Raw genomic sequence first — 15,124 nt, 5'->3', positions numbered from 1 at the left:
GGAAGTTACTGGTTTCCTATGATTGTCAACATTACTAGTAGCATTATCATCGTCGTCAGTTACTACAGGCTTTAGAACAAAAATAAGCCTTTACTCAAGTTTTCTTGGCTTAATTATTATTAATATTATGATGATTGTTAACAGTTTGTGCGCAAAATCTTACCTAAATCTCACTTGAACTGAATGTCATAGCTATCGAAATAAAATACCTCATAGACAGGCCGTTACATGCCCAGGAGATAAAATAATAAAATTAACAAAGAAAATGTGAATAAATGTTTGAAATATCTTTAAAAATATATAATAAACCAGTGAAAAGTCAATCTTCATTAGTCATTGCCCTGGAACTGAAGTGAGGTAGGATGACGCGTCGCATTCATCCGCTCTCCTTGCCTCCTGCCCCCTCCTCCTCCTCTTCCTCTTCCTCTTCATCATCACCCACCCACCCTTTCCTCCTCCTTCTCCTCCTCCTCCTACTCCTCCTCCTGCTGCTGCTGCTGCTTTGAGCTAACATCCTCTGTCGTCTGCATGCTGCGGTGCTCTCGGCCGTGGGGGAACAGTAAAAGATGGCGGCCGTGAGGCTGACGGAGGACTAACGGCGCCATCCGAGACGGCAGGAGGGCTGCAGGTAAGACGCCGCATGCGGTGAGAGGATGGCCGCTCTGTAGGCCACATGGACATAATGCAAACAACGCACACACGCGCTCGCGGGGCGTCCATGTTGGCGGGAAGTCGTGACAGATTCCCTGGCGCAGCGGCAGTTTGACCTTGCAGCATCTCCGCCTCTCGGAGGGGTGGGGAGAAACATCACAACACGAGTGACGACCGTGTCCTGCTAGCAGATAGCATCAATGTGTACCGCACATATTACTGCAGGGGTCCTCAACTGGTGGGCCGGGACCCAAAAGTGGCTCGCAGGTCCGTTACCGCAAATCAAAAATGTCATGAAAATATCTAACATGCAACTCATGTCTAACTTATTCAGAAGTCAAACTGAGCAATGTTTTAGTCGTCTTCCTCCTCATTTCCTTGACAAAATACCTTCACCGAGTCCTCTAAAACGCACTTTGGACATGAAATTATGTCTATTATTACCATTATTGCTGGTCACGCTTCAAAAGACGCCACTTTATTAAAAAAAACAATCCATTTTCTTGGTTCGACTGAAATAAAACTATACTAACACATGAGGGCATAAATAAATAAATATGACTTCAATAAAAGTCTAAAACAACAAAAATAAACATGATGTAAATAAAAGTGTATGTATTTTTTAATTACATAGTAATAATCATGATTTAAGTAAAAGTGTAAAAAAAAAAGGAATAATAGTGACTTAAATAAGGCAAAAATAAAAATGACTTCAAAGTGTAAAAATAATAAAAACAGAAATCAATGTAACAGTGACTTAAATAAAAACATAAAAAAATAAAATAAAAAATAACAGTGACACTTACATAAAAGAAAAATAATAAAAAGGAATAAAACATAAAAATACTTTTAACAAAAAACGTTACAATAAATAAAAGTAAATAAATATATACCATATAATAAACTTTAAAAAATCATAGAAATAAATACAAATTGAAAATGACTTAAATAAAACTGTAAAAAATACAAATAGATAAAAGCAAAAAAGTGAAAGAAAAGAAAAATAAATGAAAATGACTTAAATAAAAGTGAAAACAAATAAATCAATTTAAAAATACTTTAAAACCTTTTTAAAAAAAACAAAAATAAAGGCATTAAACAATAATAAATAAAAATGAAAAATGGTTTCAATACAAGTGTAAAACAATAATAAAATCAATCAAAATAAAACTGATGTAAATAAAAGTGTACAAAAAAAGTAGTAATAAAAATGGCTTACAGTGTAAAAAATAAAAATAAGTAAAAATAAAAATGGCTTAAAAATTCATGACAATGACAGAAAAGAAAACTCCATTAAAAAGATTAGATCAAAGTGTAAAAAAGAATAAAAATAAATAATAATAATAAAATGCAAACAATAAAAATGACTTAAATAAGAGGCGTAAAAACAACAATACATTTAAAAAAAATACTTAAATAAAAGTATAAAAAAAATAATAATAATAGAAATAAGAAAAATAATGATTCAAATAAAAGTGGGTCCCGACTTCATGACCTTTGGAAGATGTGGTTCCCAGATTGAGACCATTTGAGAATGAACATAGAGTACATGTGCCCCCTAGTGGCTGTGAGCAGCATAGGGATGTCACGCATACATTTTCCGCTACCTGTTGGCCCCGGCTCATAAACATAAACATAAGCTCCTAAATCATAAACGCCTGATAAGGGGACCGTCTGAGCGGAGCTTGTTCTTCCAACAAGCAGAGGGAGTACCGGGAATGCAGCCTCATGTGCTTCACGGAGACGTGGCTGAGTGAACTTTCTCCGGATTCACACGTCACACTGGACGGATTCCAGCTGGTACGAGCGGACAGGAAAGCAACGGAGAGCGGTAAGAAGAAGGGAGGGGGAATCGCTGTGTTTGTGAATGATAGATGGTGCCACCCGGGACACATTTGTGTGAAGGAGCAACTGTGCACCAGAGACGTGGAACTGTTAGCGGTTAGCATGCAGCCGTACTACCTTCCGAGGGAGTTTTCACATGTTATTGCTATGACTGTGTACATCCCCCCCTCAGCGGTCGCTGCTGCAGCTATAGAGCAGATCCACACCATCGTCTCTCAACTTCAGAACCAGCACTCCCAATCCCTCCTCCTCATCTCCGGTGACTTCAATCATGCTTCCCTGTCCTCTGCTCTTCCCACCTTCACCCAGTATGTCAGATGCCACACTAGAGACAATAAAACTTTGGACCTCCTGTATGCAAACATCAAGGATGCATACACCTCATCCCCCCTCCCCCCGCTGGGTCGTTCTGATCACAACCTCGTCCATCTCGTCACAGACTACACTCCAGTAGTGAATAGACAACCCCCTGTGAAGAGGCCTGTGAAGCAGTGGTCTGAGGAGAGCAGTGCTACACCTGTAGCAGTGCTACTGCTAACCACTTCAGGCCTGTTGCCTTGACCTCTCACCTGATGAAGACCATGGAGAGGATTATCCTGCAGCACCTGCGACCCCTGGTGGGCACTCAGCTGGACCCCCTGCAGTTTGCTTACTGGCCTCGGATCGGAGTGGACGACGCAGTGATCTACCTGCTGCACAGATCACTGCTACAACTGGAGGACAGCGGGAGCGCTGTGAGGGTCATGTTTTTTTACTTCTCCAGTGCCTTTAACACCATCCAGCCGTCACTGCTCAGAGTGAAGATGGAGAGTGTGGGAGTAGACCAACACCTGACTGCATGGATTATAGACTACCTCACCAACAGACCACAGTATGTGAGGCTCCGTCACCGTGTGTCTGACATGGTACTCTGCAGCACAGGTGCTCCTCAGGGTACGGTGCTCTCCCCTTTCCTCTTCACCCTCTACACCTCGGACTTCACACACAACTCCACACAGTGTCACATCCAGAAGTTCTCCGATGACACAGCCATCGTTGGTTGTGTTTCGGAGGGGAACGATCTGGAATACAGGACGGTCATCAGGGACTTTGTCAGCTGGAGTGAGCTTAACCAGCTGCAGCTCAACACCAGCAAGACAAAGGAGATGATCATTAACTTCCAGAGGAAAACATCTCACTTCACACCGGTGAACATCCAGGGAGCGGACATAGAGTTGGTAGACAGCTACAAATTCCTGGGTGTTCACCTTAACAACAAACTGGACTGGTCCGTCAACACCCACGCCCTCTACAAGAAGGGCCAGAGTCTCCTCCACCTGCTGAGGAGACTGAGGTCCTTTGGTGTGTGCAGGACTCTTTTACGGACCTTTTATGACTCTGTGGTGGCCTCAGCCATCTTCTATGCTGTGGGCTGCTGGAGAGGGGGCAGCACGGACAGGGACAGGAGCAGGATCAATAGGCTGATCAGGAGAGAGAGCTCTGTCCTGGACGGTCCTCTGGACTCCGTGGAGGAAGTGGGGGAGAGAAGGATGTTGGCTAAGCTGACGTCCATCATGGACAACACCTCTCACCCGCTACATGACACTGTTGTTTCCCTGAGCAGCTCCTTCAGCAGCAGACTGTTACACCCATGGTGTAAGAAGGAGAGGTTCCGCAGGTCCTTCATACCGACCGCTGTCAGGCTCTACAACACCTGCACCACCTGAACCATGTTGTAGACACTATGCTTTCTTTACACTGTACTCTTTACTTGTCTTGCTTGCTGCTGTAACAAGTAAATTTCCCCGCTGTGGGATAAATAAAGTACATACAACGACGTACAGTAGATGGCGTGGTAACTCTGCTTCTTGGCACACCTCACACACACCTGCTCTGCCAGAGTAGAAGTCGACATGTTGCCATCGTAGCCACTTTGGCACCAGATATGCTAAGATTTTTATTTTTTGCATCTCTTTGTCATAGAGGTGAAAAAGCGTACTATTAATATCAACTTAACTCTTTGCTCTTTTTCTCCGTTTTTTTAAGTATTATTTTGTAAATATTTTGACCTTCTTCTCAAACTTTGGAAATTTTCTTTTTGTGATATTTTGTCTTTTTCCTCAACCTAATTTTCCAAAAATGACAACTTTAGATTGTTTTGCGTGTGTCTCGCAATATTCCCACCCTTTTTTATCTTTACTATTTCAACCCTGTGCTACTAAAATGGTATTATTTTTCCTCATAATATTCCAAGTTTATTCTCGTAAAATTGACACTTTTTTACAAATGTTTTTTCATTTCTGCTGTTTAGTTTTCCAAGTATTTCAACTTCCTTCTTGTAATTATGATTTCATTCCATAACATTTTGACTTTACTCTTAACAGTCACGTTTTTTTCACAACCTAATTTCTCAAAAATGCCAACTTTATTCATTGTTTTGTTTGTTTCTCATATTATGACTTTTAAACAGTAACATATTTTATCTTTAATATTCCAACTCAGGATTTTTTTCCTCTTAATATTCTGACTTTATTTTCATAACATTGTAACTTTTTTCACAAAATAATTTTCCCCAAAAATGTCAACTTTATTTGTTTGTTTTTAATACTATTAGGACATAAAAACGTATACTTTTCCTTTAATATTTAAACTCCATGCTACTAAAATTACAATATCATAATATTATGAGTATATTCTCGTAAAATTGTGACTACTTTTAACTCATTAGAATAAAATTTTCTTAATAATGCTGACTTTATACCCATAATATCTTTTACTAAAAATGTCAACTTTATTTGTTGTTTTGTTTGTTTCTTATGACGGAGTATTAGGGCCACACGGAGGAAAAAAATCATCTGACATTTCGAGAATAAAGAAAAAACTTGTAACTTTCTGTTACAGGCATTGCCTGAGACAGCTATGAAGCATGTGGAGGGGGCGGGGTAAGGAAGGTGGAAGTGAGAAGGGCTAGCCATGCTAACCTGTTTGTGCTCTGTTTTGCTGCCACGTTATAAATAAAAGCAAGAGGAAAGTTTCCTTCCTTCCTGAAGAGCTGTGCTCTATTTTCCCTCTGACACGTCTGACACCATGACACCTAATACTACCACTTTATTCTCAGAAATGTATGACTTTAGTCTCGTAATATGAAAATTATTTCCCCGTAAATTTACGACTTTACTCTCGTAATATCACGACTTTCTTCTCATAAATTTACGACTTTTTTTCTCATAGATTTACGACTTTATTCTTGTAATATTATGATTTGTTTTCTAGTAAATTTATGACTTTATTTTTGTAAATTTAGGACTTTTTTCTTGTAAATTTACGATTATACTCGCAATATTAAAATTTTTTTCTTGTAAATTTACGACTTGTATCTCGTAAATTTCTGACTTTATTCTCATACATTTAGGATTTTATTCTCGTTAATATTACGACTTGTTCCTTGTAAATGTACGACTTTATTCTCGTAATTTTATGACTTTTTTCTCGTAACTTTATTACTTTATTCTTGTAAGTTTAGGACTTTTTTCTCGTAAATATACGATTATTCTCATAATATTAAAGAAAAAATTTCGTAAAAGTCGTAAATTTACGACTTTTATCTCATAAATTTATTACTTTATTCTCGTGATATTATGACTTTTTCTCGTAAATGTATGCTTTTATTCTTGTAAAATTTAAGGCTTTTTTCTAATAAATTTCTGATTATTCTCGTAACAGGAAAAAATGTTCTCATAAATTTACGACTTTTATCTTGTAATATTACAGCTTTTTTTGTCATAAATTTACGAGAAAAAGGTTGTAAATTTATGATTTTTTTCTCGTAAATGTACGACTTTATTATCCGAAATGTACGACTTTATCCTCAAAAAAAAAAAATTCTCAATGTGGTCGTAATACTGCATCATAGTTTTTCATATTACGACTTATAAAAAATTATTTTCTTTAATATTTCAACTTTATGCTCCTGAAATGATTTTATTTTTCGTCACAATATTATGACCTTATTTCCGTAAAAATAAGATTTTATCTCGTTAAATTACACCTTTTCTCTCTTTGTTTATTGACTGTATTCTTGTCAAATTTGATTGATTTAAAAAGTTACAATGTTACGAGAATATAATATAATATAATTTAATTTAATTAATAATTGAATTTAATATAATATAATTGAAGAAAAATGAAAAAAAAGCAGCCAGGACATTGTGTACTGTATGTCATGTGGCGCTGGCACTGCAAAGTTGCTAAGTTCTCTTCTTCGCTTCCAGGCTCTCGGGGCTCAGCTCAGCAAGAGACAGCAGAACCTGCACACCACCGCCTGGACCCATGTCTGCCCCCGCTCCGGCCGCTAGGAGGACTGGGTCGGGCTCTCGCCGGTAAGCCACAGTACACAGTACCAGTGCAGTCCTTAACCCGTATGAGGCCAAAGGTCCTTTTTAATGATGTGGTATAGTCGTATGTGTTTCTGAAGACCAAACGTGATGGAAATCTATCATCTTCCTCACTTCGTTGCTCCACTATGGACACAAGAGGCGCTCAAACACTCCTTCCTCATGGACAAAAGCCCACCACTCTGGAAAAAAGCAGGCTTTGCTACACATCTTTAAAAAAAACACATTGAAGGCTGAGACTTTTTGTTTCATTTCATTTCATTTTAAAATTTTTGATTTATTTTAATTGTATTTTTAAAAAAAATTATTCTAAAATGCATCATCTCCACTGCAAAGCGTTTGAAATAAGCGATGTGCAATGATACTCACACTTTTTACCCTCGGGATCAATAATGAATGTAAGCCTGCTACACCCACCACTTGCTGGGCGAGGGCTTGGTGAAAGTCAGGCTTTGCTACACATCTTAAAATGCAGCTCGACCAAGTATCCACCAGTCAGAGAGTAAACTCGTAATGTTATGAGGACAATTTTAGTAGCATAAAGTTGAAATATTAAAAGAAAAAATACTTCCTCTTTAGAAATCGTAATATTTTGAGAAACAAACAAACAAAATAACAAATAATGTTGTTATTTTTGGAAAATTAGGTTGCAGAAAAAGTCCTAATATTATGAGAATAAATTCCGAATTACAAGACAACATTTACAAAAAAAATTACAAATAGTTGGAAAATTTAAAAAAAAACAACAGCAAAAGTCAGCAATTATTTTACAAAAATAACGTCAACATATTAAAAGAACAATGTTGTATTCTATGTCATTCTATATAGTCTATATTCTATACGTCAAAATATTTATCCAGGAAAGTTGTAATCTAACGAGAAAACTTTGCCATTTTATGGGAATAATTTTTTTTTAAATTTGTATTTCAGTAAGAAAAAAGTTGCAATTGTCCAAGAATAAACTCGTAATATTATGAGGAAAATTCATGTCATTTTAGTAGCATAGAGTTGAAATATTAAAGAAATTTTAAAAAAACGAATTAAATAAAGTTGAAATAGTTGCAAAATTAGGTTGGGGAAAATGTATAATATTATGGGAATAAAGCCATAATATTACGAGAAAAAATGTACCAGAAGAAAGTTGAAATAGTTGGAACATTAAAAAAAAGAACATCAAGAATGGAAAAAAAACAAAAAAGCCTGAATTAAGTTAAAATTATTACAATAAAAAAGTTGTATTGTAACGCGAAAAAAAAGTCTCAATGTTATGAGAGTAAACTTGTAATATTATGAGGAAAAATAATGTCATGTTAGTCGCATGGAGTTGAATATTCAAGAAGACACATTTTTTTAGAAGTCATAATATTATGAATAACAAACTAAATAAAGTTGTCATTTTTGGAAATCATAACATAATAGCATAATAGCATAATAACAGCAGAAATGGAAAAAAACAGCTGTAATTTTAAGAGCATACGGGAAACAAAAAAAACAAAAGAAATCGCAATTAAGAATAGACTCATAATATAATGACTAAAAAATTATGTCATAATAATGTCGTGACATTTTGCGTGACTTTAGGGGCTCACTTAACAATAACATGCTGCAGGCTTCGCTACACATTGCAAAAAAACAAAGCTTTGCCAAGTACCCGGCAGTCAGTCGCAGACACGGGAGCTGTACGTTTTGATCATGCAGGTTTTCAGCGAATATGCTAAGCTAGCATGATGCTAGCACTTTAGCATGACATAGCTATTGCTAACGTTTGTGTCTTCCTGTCCCACTGCTTGGTGTGTCCTGGGCTGTATGTGATACATGGCATCTATTCCGCCTGTTAACATCTATTATGTGAAAAGTGCATCTTTCTGCCGAGTCAGCAACTTCTGAGTGTGTTTTTAGATGGGTCCACAGGGTACGTAGCGCACAGCGCCGCCTGGCAACAAGTCCCTGCAGACGGCTCTCAACATGTGGCATGGGTGTCCTCCTCTTTCTTCTCCCTCCCTCTCAGATTCAACCCTCTGAAGGCGCTGCAGCCCAAACGTCGCTTGCAGCAAATACTGGCCGCCTCCTCCTCCTCGCCCTCTTCCTCGCCCGTCCCGGTCCCCTCCGGGTCTGGGGCGGCTGCCACAGCGCCGGTGGCCATTCCGGTGCCGGCGCGCCCCGCGTGAGACCCCACCACCCCCACCCCACTCTGACAGAGAGCATGCTGCATTGCTGCACAGCTGCTGCAGCTCTGGCATGCGTTGTGTTGGCCACTAAAACAACAAGAGCGCATTTGGCAACACAACACATGAGCTACCACGCTGCCCTGGGATCAGGGTTTCCCCCCTCAGGCCCCTGCACTGATTGGATCCTCATTCATTCGCTTGCAATACACAAAAACGAAAGCGAAAAAACCCCTGCAAGAACTTGATTTCCTGCAAGAACGACGATGAGGGAAACCTTGACTGGCTCACTGTAGACCGGGGGTGTCCAAACATTTTTTCAGCAAGGTGAAACATGATCATTAATATCAGCGTCACTCTTTTTTCCCATTTTTGCTGTTTCTATTTTCCAAAATATTTTTACTTTCTTTCAAAAATGTTCTTTTACCAATATTATGACTTTACTCTCCTAATATTCTAACTTTCTCCCCAACCTAATTTGACTTTACTTTTTTTTGTTCAGTTTGTTTCTCATAAGAATACAACTTTTTTAAAAATAGCAGATTTGAAAAAAATATTTTAAAATGTATGCGAATAAAATGACATTATTTTCCTCACAATATGATGATTTTATTTTCATTAAATTGTGACTGTTTTTCTCCTTAGATTACGACTTTTTTCCCTTAATATTTTGACTTTATTCTTGTAAAATTACAGCGTTTTTTTTGTATTTTTTAACCATTTCAATTTTCTAGTAAATTATGACTTTATTCCCATAAAATTAGAACTTTCTCTCCAACCTAATTTTCCAGAAATGACAACTTTATTGTGTTTAGTTTGTTTCTCCTAATCTTACAACTTAAAAAAAAATTATGAATTTTTCTTTAATACTTCAACTCTACGCTACTAAAATGACATTATTTTTCCTCATAACATTACACGTTTATTCTTGTAAAATTGGAATTTTTTTCATTTTTGTATCGTTACAGCTGTTTTTTCCATGTCTGCAGGGTTTTTTTTTAACATTTTCCAGTTATTTCAACTTTCTTCTTGTAAATGTTCTTCTCAGAATTATGACTTCCTTGTCAGAATATTTTGACTTTTGTCCTACAACATTAAAACTTTTCCCCAACCTAGTTTTCCAAAAATAACAGCTTCATTTTGTTTGATTTGTTTCTCATAGCATCACAACTTTAAAAATTGTCTTTTTTCTGTAATATTTCCACTCTATGCTACCAAAATTATATTATTTTTCCTCGTAATATTCCTGTTTATTCCTAAATTTATTCCTGTAAAATTGGGGCTTTTTTCTCTTAATATTGACCTTTTTCTGTTCATATTTTTTCATTTCTGCTGCTGTTTTTTTTTTTTTTTTTTACTTTCCAGCTATTCCAACTTGAATGTTCTTCTGGTAATTATGATTTTATCGTCATAATATTTTTGCTTTATTCCCATAATATTATAACTTTTTACCCAAACAAATTTTCCAAAACGAGCAACTTTATTTAGTTTTGTTTGTTTCTCATGATATTAGAACTTTTACAAAAAATGTATTTTTTCTTTAATAGTTGAACTCTATGCTCCTAAAATGACATTATTTGGCCTAATAATACTACAAGTTTATTCTAGTTCAGTTCAGTGATTAGTTTTCTTGTTAGAATAAGAATTTTTCTCTTAATATTTTGTCAACCATTTCAAGTTTCTTCTAATAAATGTTCTTCTAGTAATTATGACTTTATTCCAATAATATTTTGACTTTATTCTTTTAACTTTTTCTGCAACCTGATTTTCCAAAAATGACAACTTTATTTGTTGTTTTGTTTTTCATATTGCAACTTTTAAAAAAAAACAACATTTTCTTTAATATTTCAACTTTATGCTACTAAAATAACATAATTTGTCCCCATAATATTACAATTTATTTTTATTTTTTTCTTGTTAGATTTTTTTTCTATTAATATTTTGACTTGATTCTCTTAAAATTACAGCTGTTTTTTTAATTTTTTTGTATTTATTTTATTTTATTTATTTTATTTTTTTGTTCAGTTTAATCTTTAGAATGTGCCGTGGTACAATTTTAAAAAAAAACCAGCCGCGTGCTGCAAATGGCTCCCGGGCTGCACTTTGGACACCCCTGCTGTAGATCTCCCACGGGTAGATCTGTGCTTCGGAGCTCAGGCATGGCGACAACGCTCATTTCCTGCGGGGAAAAAAAACAAAAAAACTGTGATCACTGGTTGGCGGTGGCGATTTGACTTGTCGCTAGGCAGAATTGAACCCTGCTGCCTCACGCAGACGAGAAAGGACAAGGAGAAGCGAAAAGAGCCAAGTCAAAACAGAGCGCATGTATTCAAGGACCAAAGCAAACGCGTCAAGCGTGCGTAAGTTGTTGCTAGGCGCTAAGGAAATCACATGGTCTTACAGCACGAAAGCATCGCTGACAACCAAATAAACGTGTGCTTACAGCGCCCCTGCTGGTGATCACTAGAAGCACGGTTGTTTCCACCAAGCAGCATCACTTTTTCCTTGAATGGTTCTGCTCGCATTCACTCGCACTTTCTCGAGGGAATCCGTTGAGAGAGAAACTCCGCCTCATGATGGCGCCGTGCCGCTTTGCTGACTTTTTATTTCATCTGAAATGTAGCCACGCCCCCTCCCACTGTATCACACGCTCACTCCATATTTTCCCCGTTTGTGCACCTCTGGCGATCTGGTTGTTTCCGTAGTCACGCACTGATGGATCATGAGGCACAGCTACTCTACGTGGGACGTCCTGTTACTTGACATCAGTGCATGAAATACTCCTATGGCAATATTATTGTTACATTATTGCCAAGCTAAACATTCAAATAAAAATGATGTTAAAAAGGATTTGTATTTAAATGTGACTATATATTAAAAAACTTTTAATCCTTAATACTAGAATAATACGAGAATCTCACAATGACTTCACATTTACGGAATTTAGACTCATTTATCACACTGTATATTAATTATAATGTAGATTCATTATCATAAAACATTTTTAAAATCCATGTTATTTATCATAATTTATGTGGAATATTAATATTTTATACTAATTATCACCAAAGGTTTTTTTTTAATCTATGGAATTAATAGTAATTTCTAATGAAGTCTTAACATAGTAACATAACGTATAGTATATAGTATAAGTTAACATTTATACTACTTATCATAAAAGGTGAAATCATGATTTATACAATTTGTAATCTTTTATAATACTGTATAATAACATTTATAATCATTATCATAAAAGCAAAAAAATGAATTTATCATTTAGAGTTCAGTATAATAAGTGCCATTTTTACTAATCATCATAAAAGTTGAACAAAAATATTTATACAGTTTGCAATATTTGATAATACTATATAATAACATACACTGGTCTGAAAAAGTGTTTGCTCCCTTGTTTGCATGTTTGTCACACTCAAATGTTTCAGATCATCAAACAAATGTAAATATTAGTCAATGACAACACAACTGAACACAAAATGCAGTTTTTAAATGAAGCTTTTTATTATTAAAGGAGAAAAAAATCCAAACCTACATGGTCCTGTGTGGAAAAGTGATTGTCCACCTGTTACACATAACTACACTGAGATTGAGATCGATCAGTCTGGAAAAGGTTATAAAGTCATTTCTAAAGCTTTGGGACTCCAGCAAACCACAGTGAGAGCCATTATACACAAATGGTGAAAACATAGAACAGTGGTGAGCCTTCCCAGGAGTGGCCGGCCAACCAAATTGACCCCAAGAGTGCAGCGACGACTCATCCAAGAGGTCACAAAAGACCCCACAACAACATCCAAAGAACTGCAGGCCTCACTTGGCTCAGTTAAGGTCAGTGATCATGACCCCACCATAAGAAAGACACGGGGCAAAAACGGCCTGCATGGCAGAGTTCCAAGACCAAAACCACTGCTGAACAAAAAGAACATTAAGACTCAACTCAATTTTACCAGAAAACATCTTGATGACCACCAAGACCTTTGGGAAAATACTCCGTGGTCTGACGAGACAAAAGTTAAACTTTTTGGAAAGTGTGTGTCCCATTACGTCTGACGTAAAAGTAATGCCACATTTCAGAAAAAGAACATCATACCAACAGTATAATATAGTGGTGGTAGTGTGATGGTCTGGGGCTGTTTTGCTGCTACAGGACCTGGAAGACTTGCTGTGATGAATGGAACCATGAATTCTGCTGTCTACCAAAAATCCTGAAGAAAAATGTCCGGCCATCTGTTGGTGACCTCAAGCTGAAACCAAAACACAGCAGCAAGTCCACCTCTGAAAGGCTGAAGAGAAACAAAATGAAGACTTTGGAGTGGCCTAGTCAAAGTCCTGACCTGAATCCTATTGAGATGCTGTGGCATGACCTTAAAAAGGCGCTTCATGCTGGAAAACCCTCCAATGTGGCTGAATTACAACAATTCTGCAAAGATGAGTGGGCCAAAATTCCTCCACAGCGCTGTAAGAGACTCATTGCAAGTTATCACAAAGGCTTGATTGCAGTTGTTGCTGCTAAGGGTGGCCCAACCAGGTATTAGCTTTAGGGGGCAATCACTTTTTCACACAGGACCATGTAGGTTTGGATTTATTTTCTCCCTTAATAATAAAAAGTTTCATTAAAAACCCGCATTTTGTGTTCAGTTGTGTTGTCACTGACTAATATTTACATTTGTTTGATGATGTGAAACTTTTAAGTGTGAGAAACATGCAAAAAAATACAAAATCAGGAAAGGACGTAAACACTTTTTCACACCACTGCACATTTATAGTCATGACCACGAAAGCAAAAAAAAAAAATGAAATTGATCATTTACAATACTGTATAACTCCGGTAATTAACATTTATAATAATTACCACAAAAGTTGAAAAAAAATCTTTATACAATTGGCAATAATTGCTAATTACTGTATAATAATTGACAGTATATTCCAATAATATATACAGTATATGATTATTTGAAATAAAAATCATCATAATAATTTACATACATATGTAGCGCCCATTTCTAGAATGACTTCCAATAATATTTAGTTGAACAACAATATGACGCTCGTTTTACACACAAAACAAAACCAGTATTTTTGACTTTAAGTGCACGCGAGGGCAACGGGACGTCCTATACTGTACAAAGTGGATGTTGTTTCAGCAGTGAGAGGGGAAAGCTTTTAGAGATGCTCTATCGTACGTCTCGTGGGTCCTCTTTCGTGTTTGAGTGCATCTTCATGAAAACATCAAAGCGCCGCACGCCGCCGCTGTTTGCGCGCTTTGCGGAAACGCTCGAATCAATGCCTCTATTCAATTAACTGCAGTCCCCGAGAGCCGCCGGGTGCATTGTCTACAAAATCAAACAACATTGCTGTTAAGAGCTGTGGCTGTAGGCACCCTCATGAACTCCACAAGCTCGCCGCATGTGAAGCACGAGGGGTGGGCTTACCTAGCTCTGCATGCGCTTGAAAACGCTGGTGTGAAAGCCATAGGTGTCGCACTGTTGCTTACAATCAACTCATCGGCGCTATTAATGCGGAGTATGCGCCTTAGTGCTACATTACAACATTGGTTCTGTTGCTGCTGTGTTGTGCAATATACATGGCACCACCTGCAGGACCGGGGTAGAACAGCACATGGGGATTTTCCAACAAGTTGCTGGAGCCTATTCTCGCTACTCTTGCTTCTGATTGGCTAGCAGCCACCACGATGGCTTTTAACGCCACATGATGCTTACAAATGCATTTCCACGTGCTTTTTTTCCCCTGACAGCACAGAAAGGGCTGGCAGGTTAGCGTGTGTGCGAGCTAATATGTTGTTGTCATCTCTGCTCAGCTTTGACTACTGCAGGTTCATAGAACTAGACTACGTCCCCATGGAGGCGGGCTACATGGTCTCCATGCGCCCCACTAAAGGCTATGCACCCACGCCCAAAGGACACGCCTCCACCAAGTCTCCAGACCGCCAAAGCCGTCTGACAAACTCCCCCTCCACCCCTCGCTCCCGGTCTGTCCACAACCCCCCCCACCCCACCCTCACAGTCCTCCGGCAGGGTCTCCCAAACGTGGACTTAAATACTCAAAATCTGGAACAAC

General features: G+C 37.6%; 1 protein-coding gene across 4 annotated transcripts in view; it reads left to right on the top strand.

Annotated features, from left to right (window-relative positions):
- The first annotated feature begins 410 nt into the window (after nt 1–410).
- The window catches only part of snphb (syntaphilin b), a 27,931-nt gene continuing 13,217 nt past the window's right edge, over nt 411–15,124 (top strand). The window contains exons 1-4 of one of the 4 annotated variants that reach the window (XM_054770957.1): nt 411–628; nt 6,747–6,854; nt 8,878–9,033; nt 14,865–15,035. In XM_054770957.1, coding sequence (XP_054626932.1) covers nt 6,805–6,854; nt 8,878–9,033; nt 14,865–15,035 — 377 coding nt within the window. In that variant the 5' untranslated portion in view covers nt 411–628; nt 6,747–6,804. The remainder of the gene's footprint in view (nt 629–6,746; nt 6,855–8,877; nt 9,034–14,864; nt 15,036–15,124) is intronic. The other 3 variants (XM_054770967.1, XM_054770976.1, XM_054770985.1) reach the window with 3 other exon arrangements.

The sequence above is a fragment of the Dunckerocampus dactyliophorus genome, chromosome 1, assembly GCF_027744805.1.
Source record: "Dunckerocampus dactyliophorus isolate RoL2022-P2 chromosome 1, RoL_Ddac_1.1, whole genome shotgun sequence".
NCBI lineage: Eukaryota > Metazoa > Chordata > Actinopteri > Syngnathiformes > Syngnathidae > Dunckerocampus > Dunckerocampus dactyliophorus.
The sequence above is the reverse complement of the archived record's forward strand: the minus strand, read 5'-3'. Positions and strand labels throughout refer to the sequence as shown.